The following is a 14,377-nucleotide window of genomic DNA, read 5'->3' on the forward strand; positions in this document are numbered from 1 at the left end:
GTTTTCCGCAATACGAAAGTAGGTAATTATTTTTTCTGGACACATCCAAAGAACCTTTATCCATTGTAATCTGCTATCAGATCTTGATACCAATAATTAAATAAAGCTATTGGAGAAAAATGTGAAGCTAACAATTCATAAATGAGGGTCAAATCGGATTTGAAATATTGTTGAGATCTCGTAATCGAGTGTGCAATTTTGCTGACAAAAGCCCAAAAATGATAAAGCTTCGTCAATTTGTTGAATATGGTCAGGATGAAAGATTTAAAAACCTTTGAAGACGATTCACTTATATCACGATGAATTTGTGAATAATTTTTCCTGGTTTCAAAATTCCATAATTTTTATTTCACTTTCCGTAGTTGAATTCTTTTTTTCTTTTCTCTAATATCTCTGCCGAACCAGAACCAAACAATTTAATATTCCTACGGTAAAAAATATAGCCGCGTTTAAGCTGCAGCCCTTTATTATTAAAAAAAAAGTATAACATCTTTAAATAAAAAATTAAAATAGTTGAATATAAATTAGCATATTAATGTGATTTAATTTTACCATAATCTTATTCTTAAAGAACAATCACAGAAATATTTATTTGTATTCATATATAAATTAAATTACTTTTATCGTGTTCTTTTTTTGCTTTTAGGTTTAAAAAAGTACCAAGTCTTCAGAAATACGTGAGTCAGCACTCACTTGTCACAAGGAGTGTCTGTTGTGGTTTTCCATGTCATTGTTTGTATGTCCGCCGAAGATTGTTACTGCTTGTAATGACCGCCACCGGACGCTAAAGCCACCCTACACGTACTACCCAGTGTCCCAAGATGACGTATCATTTTTGTACAAAACTTTGAAGTGTAGTTCATGTAACCACAATATAAAGTTACGTATAATTTATGTTTTATGCAGTGTAAAAGTTTAATGTGGTTAAAGTTTTCAATGATGGCTAAATTATTAGTTTTGATGTACATATGATCATAAGTTATAATGTAATGTGTTATAATCATAAGGTAAAATTTTATAATAAAAATACTTTTTTTTGCAATAAAACATTTTTATTTCAACCTAAATACTTCAGTAAAATACATACTACTATATAATTTAACGATGAAAGCAAATTTGTTTTCAAATAATTTACATTTCGGTGAGAACATTTCAAATTTATAAACGCTATGTTTTGTACAGGAAGCATAGGCACGAAAGAATTGATCAACTTTTACTTGTTATAAAAACATTCTTTTATTCTTACAAAAGCTGCTTTATAATTACTATATGTATCAAAAAATCTCGGAACAAAATGTGAATATTAACGCCGAACACTGTCGTGGCACTTGCATTGATAAGCAGGAGCATATTTCTCTTTCTCTGCCATGTTTTTTTTTTAATTAAATAAAAGCAGATTTTTGTTAACTAATATTTGTCACACCATTCCAACTAAGCTCTAGGCCAGCGCATGGCCATGGTTTTCGAAAATAGTTGAATGGCTAGATTCGAACTCTCGACCGCGTAATCGGAAATCCGTACCCTTAACTATTATTGGCGCTTCGAAAAGTCAATGTCCTTTCCCATCCCTTCATAATAAGAAAAGGGTGGGTAGGAAAACTAGTCCATCGGTATGTACAGTCAGGCGAAACGCGGAATTACTTCCACTTGACACTTGTCTTCTGTGATATCGTGTCAGCCCATTCGTGATATAGATGTTATGTACTATAGATGTTATATCGAACTCTACCACTGTTATAAATATGTATCAATATAAGAGTCACGACAGTAGGATTCGTTAAAGTTGTTCAATATTACTAGGAAGACAATTTATTACCATAACAACATTATTCACGTAAAAATAAACACTAATGACCACATTAAAATGAGTAAGGTAATTCAATTATTGAAACAGAAAATATAGTTAGCAGTTTGCAATAGTAAAATAATAAAAATTAACCATTAATTGGTTAATTCTTTTTGAAATTAAGTGTTCGTAGTTTTTATTCTATAAGCAACATCGTTACAAAACCTTCACTTTAATTATTTACATGTTTGTAGATATTAGTATTTCTATCTAAGAAGGCAGTTCTAATTTATATTTACAACTATTTATATTCTTACATTTACATTTTTTCTTAATGGTTTAACCTCAAAAAAAAAGCAAATTTTTTCTTTCTTATATACTACTGAAAACATTGAAAATAAATATAATATGAATATAACATTATTACATAAGATATGTAATTAAAAAAGATATGTATTTCGTTCTTAAATTTAATACTAATTACAACATTTTTACAATTTTAAATTCTCTTTTTATATTACTTAAAATTAAGCAAGAAACAAAACTGCACGACATTAACAGGTATAAACTACGCAACGAACTTTCTCAGTCGAAACTATGAACAAGAATCGTGATCGCTTCTAAAGGTTCTGTTAAGAAAGGATAAGGGATAATTTATCACGTTTCTAATTGCATCAAAGAACTAAGAAGTTGAATAAAGGAAAGTGTTAACAACATTACGTTTAATGTACATCCTCCGCTTGAATTTTTCACTGAAACAAAAACAAACTTTTATTAGAATAGTTTTTTATGTATCTGCCAGTATTAAAGTGACGATAATATTCGTTAAGAACCGATTTTAGTGTTGTGATTAAAATTCAATTATTAATTTTTATTAATATAATTAGCAATTTAAAGATCTCGCTATTAAATTATATTTAAAATATCTCACCTAATAACATGGCTTCTTTGCTATCAGCGAGCTGACTGTTGCCGACAACAGCTTCGCTCCCCTCTCGCCACGAGGGTGCTACTCGCGCGGTACAGCGCACTTGCATAGTGCGGCCCGTGGGAACGCGCAGGCCCAGCGCGGTGGACACCAAGCCGTGCTGGTGTTGAATGGGAGGATACTCGACAAGAAGCGCCGGGTCTGTCACCTTGTGTCAAAATTATTAATTTAAAAGCTGCTACCCGCGTCTCCGCTGGTGCGAAATGAAATAAAAAAAAACTTAATAATTAGCCTAGGTGTTCTTCTACACTATTAAATTATAATAACTTCGCAACCATCTAACACGTCCAATGGTTATTCAGCACAGATATAAACCATTGTCTCGTGTAACATGTGAGGTAGTTTCAACTTTTTTTACTCCGCGCAGACGATGTCGCGTGCAACAGCTAGTTTAAAAGAAAATTGAATAATAAAAAGTCCCAAACAAATAATGAGACCGACTTTTTTATTAAGAAATTTGAACGAAATCAGCACCAGTTAATGAATGCCAAATTTGTCCAGCAAACAAAGTTACCTTTTCACCGTCGATATCCCAACTGAGTATTGCCGCGGGGTACGACCGACCCGACGTGCAGTTTAGAAACATCGAATCCCCTCTTCTGTTCTCTTGTTGGTTGCCAGTTATTCTTGGCCCTTCTCGTGGCAAATCTGTGTAAGAATTTCAAATTTTTAATGACCGCGTATATAAAGTTTTAAACAATTTCATTGTAACAATAAGTGTCCTTGTTTGTGTCTCGTTATGTTTATATAATTCAATGTTTCATATTATATAACAGAGAAAGGCCAAACGCAACCTATATATGTGATAATAACCATGTAATAGGGTGATAGCTCCACGAGATTTTATATATGAACTGTTATAAAATTAAACTAGTTACTTTGTACTAAAGAGTTACTATTTACTATGAGTACTTACATATGACTTCCATTCTCCCTTCACCAGCGGCTGAAGCAAAACTGGGCGCTTCTGCCGATACTTCACACCTGTACTGACCGGTGGATTTCAATGTCACAGGGTGTAAGATAACTCTCCGATCATCGGATTTTAGTAACTGTAAACGTTATTGAACTTTAACTATGGCCTCTAAAATATTTTATCAACAAAAAAAAATCAAGAGTTATTAATCTATATTTTCCTGAGGTGTCTTGCATGTACTTATATAAAAAAAACTTGTTGGTAATCCGTATGTATAAATAACTCGTGTATATACAAAGAATATAAGAAATAATTCAGTTTTTTGAGATATTCTTAAAGGTATCTGGACTTTATCTAAACCTTTTGGTAACCTTGAAACCAATCCTTTGTTATGTAAACGAAAATCTCTACATTATAAAGAAATTATAAGACATTGTTAATAAAGAAAAAAAGAAATAGTATCAAGGTACAAAATCAAACCCTTTTAGTTAGGAGTTTCGGGTTTGTTGTCTAATATTAATGACGTCCCTTGTACCTGTTCAAATTGAGATTACAGTTATGTAAAATATACGCTTACCCTTCGAGCGTACATAGACATTAGTTTATACCAAATAATAAAAAATGTAGGCGTACTTACATCGACTTTGATTCCATCTAACTTATACGCATGTTTTGGAGGATCAAACTTAGGCATATAGCGATAAAATTCTTCATTATCTCGATACCATTTCACTGAATAAAGTATGTCATCCCCTAACTCATAGTCACAATCCAACTGAGCCGGTTGACCCCTTACTTTATATGATGGTACAGCTACCCTTACTATTCTTAGTAGCATTGATTCTGTAAACAAATAAGTACAATTATGAAAAAAAAGAGTAAGTCACTTGTTAACTGTGTTGCGGGAAAATATTATAATGTAATTATTATTTGTTAAAAATATTTAACAGTCTTCAAATTTCCAACCCGATTCTAATATCACACTGCAAGTAATTGTGCTACGCAAAAGGGTGTGCTACGAATTTCGTAGCGCGGTCTAAACATAATTATACAGTCTATGAAGTAAGGTGTTGTGTTTTGTGGACAGGACGTGTTTACGTTACTTATAAGAATTTTTTTTTTAAATTTATGTTGTCAGCAAGTCTGCATTTTTCCGGATAATCTCCGAAAACGGTGGAACGATATTGACGGGACTTTTAATGGAATGTTACTAGGCTATTTTTTAAAATTTCACGTCGCTAACGAAGTTACCGGCGACAGCTAGTAGTAATATAATATTACACAAAATAACTTTAACCCTCGGCTGTTTTGCCTCCCCAGTCGAGGGAATTCATTCTAAAAGGCTTTATGGAGTTGTTTAACTTATTTTATCACATTTCTTATATCATAAGAAACTGAATTCTGTTTTAAAAAGTTTTTATTTTTATATATTTCATAATAAAATAGAGTGACATGGCGCTCTATATATAACAGTATATAGACAAAGGTTTGTATCGAAATTGATAAATTAAAACAACGCAACACATAGTAAGAAGAAGTATACAATTATTTAACTATTAGTAAACTACATTTTTCTGAAGCATCATAAGTCGTAACTTTATTCCTTCTATTGAAATCTATTGATTTCAAACCGAGTACTCGAAGGCATTGAGTTTGTTTATTATAATTATAATGATAGTGTTATGTCAATCACATTCTTGAAAACGTTAAGCTCACGAAACAAGCTTTCAACAACATTATTTTGGTAAATTATTAATAACTTTGAAAACAATGAAAATGTTGTCTTATTGAAATTAATAGCAAGTAAAATTTAATCGCCAATAGCGTAATTTTTAAAGCGTCATTCAAAGACGCATTGGTGTGTTCGATTCTCGCCATACGACTAGAACAATGCCTAGAACAATCACAAGCTTAGTTGGAATGGTTACAAGAAATATTAGTAAATAAAATATTTAAAAAAGGTAATATTTAACAAGAGCGACGGTGGCTCAGGAGTCAAGCACTTGACTTGCAATCTGCAGGTCCTGGGTTCGAATCCCACCATGTACCAATGTGTATTTCGATTTCCGATTTACATATGTACATTTATCCGACGTTCTTACAGTGACGGAAAACATCGTGATGCAACCTGTAAACATATTCAAAGATATGTGTGAAGTCAACCAACCCGCACTTGGCCAGCGTGGTTGACTATGACCTAGTCACCGCTAACTTAGGGTAGGCTCCGAGCCCTCGGTGGGGACGTATAGTGAGCTGATGACGATGAAGGTAATATTTAAAAAAAAACTAAGTTTCGTTCCAGTGGTATTAGTATATTACTTATGTTTATATTATATAAGAATGAGCTGTTAGTTTTCCATTGTATTTGTTTTTACTTATTCGTAAAGAGCCATTTATCTTACTCATGCTCGCATATAGAAAAGGCGAATACAAAAAAGTTCGTAAGTAACTTACGGAGTGTCAATTTGCGTAATGCAAAACTATTGTTTTATTTGTTGGCGTATTAAGTAAACAAGAAAAAGTAAATTTATTTGGAAAAAAGTTCTATAATACAATTTATGTATGAGGCAGTTAGCGGTTTACTGATGTTTACACGACAAATGATTCCTCCTATTATTAAGAAAGAGATGATAATTAGTAATTAATGGTATAAGCGAACAAGATGTTTACGTGTTAATGAAATACTAAAGAAGGGCGGTATTAAGTGAACTCAAAATTGACGTACATGTATTCATAGATGTATACAGAAGAAGCGAAAATGATGTGTAAGGACCGCTCCGATTAAGGGTCCCTGATCTCTGCCTACACCTTTTGGTTTACTAGCGTGAATTATATTGTTGTTTTTTTTTAGGTTTACATATATGACCGATGACCGAGTGATATCGAGTTTAATATAAATCTGCTATCTTTTTAGCCTCTCGGGGTCAAGACTGATAATGTTTATAACATGTCAAATATAATCAATTAGTTTACAGTTATGTATAGTTTCATCTGATCTGTAATTTTAATATTAAGTGTTGATCTATGTCTGTTAAATTTGATCAAAGTAGGCATTTGTTATCTCTTTTTACCAAATGGTTTAAGTTACATCATAACAACAATTATTAATAATTATTACATAAAACAATTCGTAACTTCTTTGGATCTATATATCTCATATTTTATTATCTAGATTTGTTTGAATTGAACTTTTCTATCTAGTAATCGCCTATATATGTTTATCTCTAATAGTATATACTGTTATATAAACCGACGGTACTTGCTACTAATAACATGCTAATTGCGATACGAAAAGCAGACTTTAAATTACACAACCCCTATCAAATTATCCCTTGCATTGTTATACATATTATTGAATATAATTAACTAATAAAATTAAATTCCAATATGAAAACTAAACAAGACCATTGTTCCAAACTTTCAGTAATAAAATAATTCACAAATATGAAATAGTAAACAAAGTTAAACATATATGTAAATAAATGTATATGAATAAATTTCCCTAGAGATCAACATTGGAGTAAAGAAGTGCTCTTTGAATGAGTAAAATAGACATGTAAACTAGTTAAAGTTTCTTATGGCTTTAATCTTTAAAGTTTTAATTTAAAAGCTCATGCAACTAAATATACGAAAAATAAACGTCATTATTCATTAAATTAATTTAAATGTTTGTTGAATACTCACACATAAACTTATTTTAAAATATAAAAATATACTTTTTAATCGACTTCATTTGTTTACTTTTTTAATTTATTACCTTATTGTAATTTAAATCAGGGATACCATGTTGTAGCATCAACTCTATTACTAAATTCATAATCACTAATTTATTTATAGTTTCAAAGAATCGTGAATCTATAATACACCTGTATTATTATTTTTTAAATAATGTAACCTCTTTGTTATATTTTATATACACACAACAAGTCATAATCTTGGCATTATCTACATATTATATTACAAAGCTTAAAACTATTAACATGTATTAAAAAGGGTCGTAAATACATTTATGATTTGTTTAAACAGTTACCCTAAATTTAAATTATAAATATATTAATTACCTTTTATAAGCAAGCTGATAATTGCGAAAGTGATAAACATCCTTGGAAAATTAAACAAAAAGTTTCATCACGTATCACAATTTCGTCATTTATTATTTTTTAAATGTCACTGTACACTCGCGATTTGATTCAATCCACGCGCTAACAGATAACTAAGATAAAACATACGTAATGTGTTTTATTAAAATGGTACGCACACGTCCGTCACCGGTGAACCCGCCGAACCAACTGAGCTAATGTTCGCAGCAGTCGCTGCATTTTCGACCGCTCGCCTGCGCCCCACCGACCCGACAAAGAACGCTTATATTTGTACCGAATTAGGGTCTAATGGTTGAGAATAATTAATTACGCCTATTAAATATGATCTCTTATTCGAATAGAAAGAAACACGTATGTATTACTTAAGTGCTTGTTTTTATTTAAATTAGTAAAAGTTCAATTTAAAATATATAATTTATAACTTAGGAATCACAACAAGATGGGAAAGAAGTGTTTTGAAATTTAATTATGCATCGAAAGAAAAAATACTCGAACAAGAAATAGCTTTTATTCTGCGATGCCACTATAAAAACTTTTCTTTTTTAATATCAATAAAGAAATGAAAACTTAAGAGAAAAGCCATCGGAGTTTTTTGTTTTTGTTTTTAAATAAAAAAACACTACATTGTTGTAGCGATCCGAACTAAAGACTGCGAACTGTTTCTTTAAGTAAAGGATTAATTTTCACAATTAAACGGGAAATGTTTCTGTTACAATCTGTATTCGCAATCTTCAACTTACAAATTTCCCAAAAACAAAATATAAGCTAGGAAATATTTGATAAAAATAAAAAGTACACTCAGTCTAGGGTTGAAGGTTTGCCAAAACAAATTATATTATAGCTTTTTATGCAACGTTAATTTGTCATTAAAATCAGGGACTAATGATATACGGCTCAAAAATTCAACGTTTTTTAAAGCTTTATTTAAAGCGCAAATTAATAAATCACATTTGCGTAAGCAGATAGAGATTTAGAGACTAGACCGATCCTAGTCGAGATTTAGAGCCGATTTTATTCTCAAAATAAAAAAAATCTGCATAAAGTAATTAAAAGATATGTAAGTACTACCCTAAATAATAACGCTGACCACCAACGTAATTAGGAAGCCGTTTCTACGTCGGTGTGTCGACTCGTCTTATATATTAATACATCATACGTATCTTTTCTTTATTAAGTTATTAAGGAACCGTGTCAATATCATGGCCCTAATATTAAGGTAAATGTCATTAGATCTGATACCCTTATGAGTGGAACGTGAGTAGATATCATATTTTTTCTTGCAAATCGAAAAGGTCGTAACACTTTAACTTGAGTACGTTGCCGTATTCAAGAATAGGGTAGTATCATAAAATCACACACTTATAAGCTCTTCATTTTCCTCATAACATCTTACAAAGTGCCTACGTAAATTTAAAATAGTAGCTTTTGAAATTTTCATTTGTTATATTTTATTGCATTTTGATAGAAAAGGCAATACAAATAAGCTAAGGACTACGTTAAAAGACCTTTTTAGTTCTTTTTTTTGAGCTTTATAACTATAAAAATGGAATTTTATTTGATCAACACGTATTTAACGGATGCACTAAGGATAACATAAACGTAACGTATTAAAATAAAAATCAAAATATCACTAATGGGACTTATTTTCTATAACCAATTGTTTGCAGAGCAAAGTAGTTATTGTAATCCGCATCCAGAACCATAAACGTAATCGTAGACACCAAGTATCTACGCTGAGACGTTTGTACGGTTAAAAATGCTCGTAGCATTTGCTACGGTGATTCGTAGCAAGGTACATGGCAATTACTTATCATCTTAGGACACACTCTGATTTATATAATTATTTAAAAAAAAATAACATGAAATACTTTACAAGAGTAGTCATTTCAACATTAGTTGACACTCTCTTTCTCTCTTCCTCTCTGCCTAGCTTGCATCCCACAAGGTGGTGGAGTCAGCTTTCCCAATCCGTCTCTTCCACTTTGCTCTGTCCACACAACATCTTATTCTGAGACTTGGTACTCACTTAAGTCTTTAATTACCATCTTTCCTTCATCTCGTTTTGGCTGATGTTGACTATATTACATTAATTAGTAGTAGTCAATGCTACGCCATCCTCGTAGGCATAAGACTTCATAATAAATTACCTGTATCCGACGTTGTAATGATATGTTCTAGTGATCAAAGAATCTTTGCAATGTAACGAAATTACACATATGAGTCTGCGGTGTTGAGTCGCGCAATCAGAGGCGGCGAATCGGCAGAATTTCTGTCTATGTAGTATTTCTTTGCGACGCACCGATTAGTTAAGCGTTTTACAAATGTGTGTGTTACATTTACTTATTTACTCGTTTTATTCCCGTAAATAATAAAGATCGTTCTTTTTATTATAATATATAAGAATTTAGAAGCAGTCAGAAAATATTTTTCGTGATTTAAATATTGGGATGTTTAAGAACGTACATTTTATATTATCTTGATAATAATAGACAAAATGATATTTTGCTCCATTGCGTATTACCTAACGAGTGACAAGCAGGCACAGACGGCGTTCTCTGAACGCTTTATCACTTAATTTGAATCGTGTCCTGAATTTAGAACAGATCGTTTCAGCCCCAAAACTCGTTTCTCTTCGCGAAAAACGAATCACCATCGAATGATTAATTTCAGGGATACAATAATATTGCAATTTCATTAATATTAATATTCATTAAAAATAAACACAATTCAGTAACAAATCAAGAGACATAATAAGACAATTTAATACATAATGATTAAATTGTTTTGTACGTTTTTAGTTTTATGAATTAAAAGCTTTTGGTTTTTAATTTAAATATTAACATTACTAAACGTGTAGAATTAATGACGTTAAAGAGATTTTTATTAAATAAAATAGTATGCAATGAAAAGCAAAAAATTAGCTAGAAAATAAAGTCCTATAATAATGTTCCCTAAACTAAACTTCCATTTTTTGTTAAACCATTCATAAAACGACAACTCTCGCCTACACCTAAATCAAACATGCATAAATCCGAGCCTTTCCCTTCACGCTATTATGTCAACCAAAGCGATTTATGATCGTATCTAAGAGATTTTCACGAGGGAGAATGTCGCAGAGCAAATAGTATTGAGCCTAACTCTCTGGAAATATATTTCGTACTCGTAAAGAGTGTCTCTGTTAGAGTCTTTTATTTTATTACAATGTAATCGGCGTCAAGACAAACTTAAATTATAATTTACGTAAAATCCTTACTTTAGATATTAAAAATTAAAGCTAGAATAGATAAAATAATAAAGTAAAATTAACTGTTTTTTTAATCTAATAGAAAATACATCAAACTACGTTTCTCTAGTGAAAATATTAGACGCAAAATAATTCAAAACTTTGGTTAAAATATTCAAAAATTAAAATATACCACATTAAATAAATATATGATCATTTATAACAATCAAGTATTATTCTTGGATATTAAATAAATGTCATCATGGTTTCCTTCCGTGTCATTTTCTTAAATGACAAAATGTCATATTCAGCAGTAAGTATTGGAGCATATTTTAGTTAAATATGATTTATTCAACAATATTACGCACCCCAGCCTAGCTTGAATGGTATTACGTTGACAGGTTATGAGGTCCTTTATTTATGTTTGATTTATGTAGTGAGCACAGATATGGCCTCTACGGGTTCGAGTATGTTTGACTAGCCTTATTATGTTTATGAAATACGGGTTGCAATTTATACAAGCGACCCGACCCGATCTCGTACGATTAACTAGACAGAATTTAAACAATAAATACAAAGGTATTATTTAAATTCAATGTTCTTTTAATTAACCGACATCTGATATGTCGAAAAGATAATTTGTTAGACCATATATCTAATATCATCTAATAAAATTCATGTATTTAAAAACATAATTGTTAATAACATTTGATGCTATATGGAAAATATTTATAAATAATGCTATCCACATTTGCGATGATTTCTTTTTTTTATTAATTTGTTTGTTTAAAAATCTGTAGGTAATTAACTTAATGTTTAGACTAAAAAAAAGTCATGCAAATTTAAGGGAACCTTCATGATTCCGGTCCACATAAAGCCATTGTTATAAAAATAATTGGGGTCACGTTTTTTGTTAGTCTTTAGAAGCATTTTCATTTCATTTACGCATATAAAAATGTATCTTACTTTAATTTCAAATAAATTTAGAATTATAAAGCTGTTATTAATAGGTATTAAGACAGTATTTCATGTATATCTTATTGATATTATAAATGCGAATTTTTGAATTTATGGATGTCTCAACGGGTCTTGAAGGAAGTTGCACCGATGTAAAACATAGTATGGAATAACACATATATATAATAGACTAAATATAAAGTTTTGTTTTTAAAAACAGCCGGACAGAGTCGTAGGGACAGCTAGTTTTTTTTTTTATATTTATACATACATATATTAGAAATATACCGCATATGTGCATGTTTTGACTTTTTTTAATTTTGACTTAAACATTGTAATCATACTCGGGCTGAAGTATTATGCTCCACACCCAAGTTATTTTGCTAAAGACGTCGCAAAAAGCCTCAGCAGTTATTAAAGATGTCGTGACGCAAGTTATAAAGCAAGGAAATACTTTATGCAAATTGTTTCACCCGCGGCTGTGACTGCTATTAGTGAAATTAATGTTACTACACACGTGAATTCGAATAGTTAATTTTGTTCGTAGCACTTTAGATACTTATATAATAATCAAATGTCTTTATAATTTTTAAAGTAAATACCACAACCTTTTTGTATAAAATTGTTTAATTTTTTTTCTGAACACTTTTGTTATTATCTGTTTGCTAAAATCGTTGATTTTTTAAAGTGTTCTTTTTCATAATTTGTTAAATTTTCGCTATTTTCTTTCTAATAATTCCTCGGCAATAAGCGAGTTAAGTTGGGACGTATATGTTATGCTAAAAATTGCTACTGGATTGAGGTTTGTATTCAAATATTTTGAGTCCCTCGTTAGAATCAAATGCGGAGACGGTTTGAGTGCAGAGTGAATTCATTATCGCGGTCGCGGTCGGGCAGTCGTTAGTGGTTTACAACCCTGTTCGCGAACTCTTTGAAATAATGCTCCCTTAGGTGCCTTGACACGTTTGAACACAACTTGTATGAATAACGTGCGCGATATTAATATTATAACCAGATCTATTTTCATACCGGCACGCGATTCGACTGTTAAATTTTTTAGAGTTATGTTTTAGTTATGATTTATTGCATCAGTTCTTTATGTAATTTTTAAATGTTTAAAATTAGCATTTACGTTGACTGATTGATCTCATCGTACATTTGCACTTTTTTAAGGATTTTCCTTCCATTTTTACAAATCTTTAATTTTTACTTTTCTCTATTAAATGATACAAAGAACATATTGAAATTATCAACTTCTCCGTATCAAAATTAACTTTGAATTCGACGAATGAATAAACGGATTCGAGGCGCCAAAAACAAAATACATTAGTGGACTTCACACTTCTAACTACATTTTTTTAGTAACACCTCAACAATCTTTTCTATTATAATTTTCATAAATATAAGTAAAAAGTTACATAACTTAGAGTGAGTAAAGCGATATGTCCGGCTTTTAAGGCTCTTACTATTACCCAGGTGGGTCCACACCACCCACAACATTAAAGGAAAGACGAAGGCAAAGGCGAACAATAAAAAAAGGAAACTCCCCACGACGTGCGTGACCACCAACTCAATGCAAATTACACTTCCATCCATTTTATACAATAAAACCAAATGAGCCCTTTTAACGCGACATGAAAGATCGATAAAAAAGTACATGGCAATGCCTGCTTACGGAAAGCTTCTAAGCCCCTGAACGATACATTTTCTGCAACTATTAGCATCATACTTACGTTATCCTGAGTCGTTCGGTATTGGATATCCAAAGCATAATGTTATCCGTTCACGACAAAGTGATATTACAAGACAATATAAAAAGAATTGTTCGAATAAAATCAATGGATTTGTCGAATTCTAAGAATAGCTTTTGGATAAATTAAATACAAGTCTTGGCTTCAATTAAGATATGAAATATAAAAAAAAGAAGAACTCATTTAGTATTTTATGCTTTTATATTTCTTATAAGCGGTAATGCGGTTTTTTACCATAAAGAAACTCTAAAGTCATCTCTAGTAGTGGTAGTAGGGTATTCTAATTTTGAATTTTTTTTTATGTGTTGATGTACTTTGCAACTGAGAAGATACATTTCACTTTGATATTTGGATTCATTAAGTTTTTTATTAGTAAACATCCTTATTTTTATGAATACATACACTCTTAAATCTATGATATAAAATAAAATTAAAAAAAAAAACGAATAATTAATTATTTGGATTAGTTTCATTCAAAAAAATATTCTAGTGATCTAAAACTCCACAAATTCGTATTTTGTAATTTGCGCATTTACAAAATCTCGTATTTTTAGGTCATGGAACTCTATGTCTTCCTAATATGTCCGCTATGCTGCACTTATAGATTTAAGTAATACTTTTTTCTCCCTAGACCCGTTTACATGCAAATTTACATT

General features: G+C 30.9%; 1 protein-coding gene across 1 annotated transcript; it reads right to left on the bottom strand.

The window, feature by feature from the left end:
• Window positions 1-2,244: 2,244 nt before the first annotated feature.
• On the bottom strand, window positions 2,245-7,967 carry LOC106125156 (uncharacterized). The gene is made up of 6 exons (XM_013322247.1): window positions 7,752-7,967; window positions 4,328-4,533; window positions 3,691-3,826; window positions 3,289-3,422; window positions 2,718-2,922; window positions 2,245-2,538 (listed from the first exon to the last, which is right to left on the bottom strand). The coding sequence occupies exons 1-6, from the start codon at window positions 7,789-7,791 to the stop codon at window positions 2,444-2,446; spliced, it is 816 nt and encodes a 271-aa protein (XP_013177701.1). The 5' UTR covers window positions 7,792-7,967; the 3' UTR covers window positions 2,245-2,443.
• Between the last annotated feature and the right edge of the window lie 6,410 nt (window positions 7,968-14,377).

The sequence above is a fragment of the Papilio xuthus genome, unplaced genomic scaffold (assembly GCF_000836235.2).
Source record: "Papilio xuthus unplaced genomic scaffold, Pxut_1.1 DF825928.1, whole genome shotgun sequence".
NCBI lineage: Eukaryota > Metazoa > Arthropoda > Insecta > Lepidoptera > Papilionidae > Papilio > Papilio xuthus.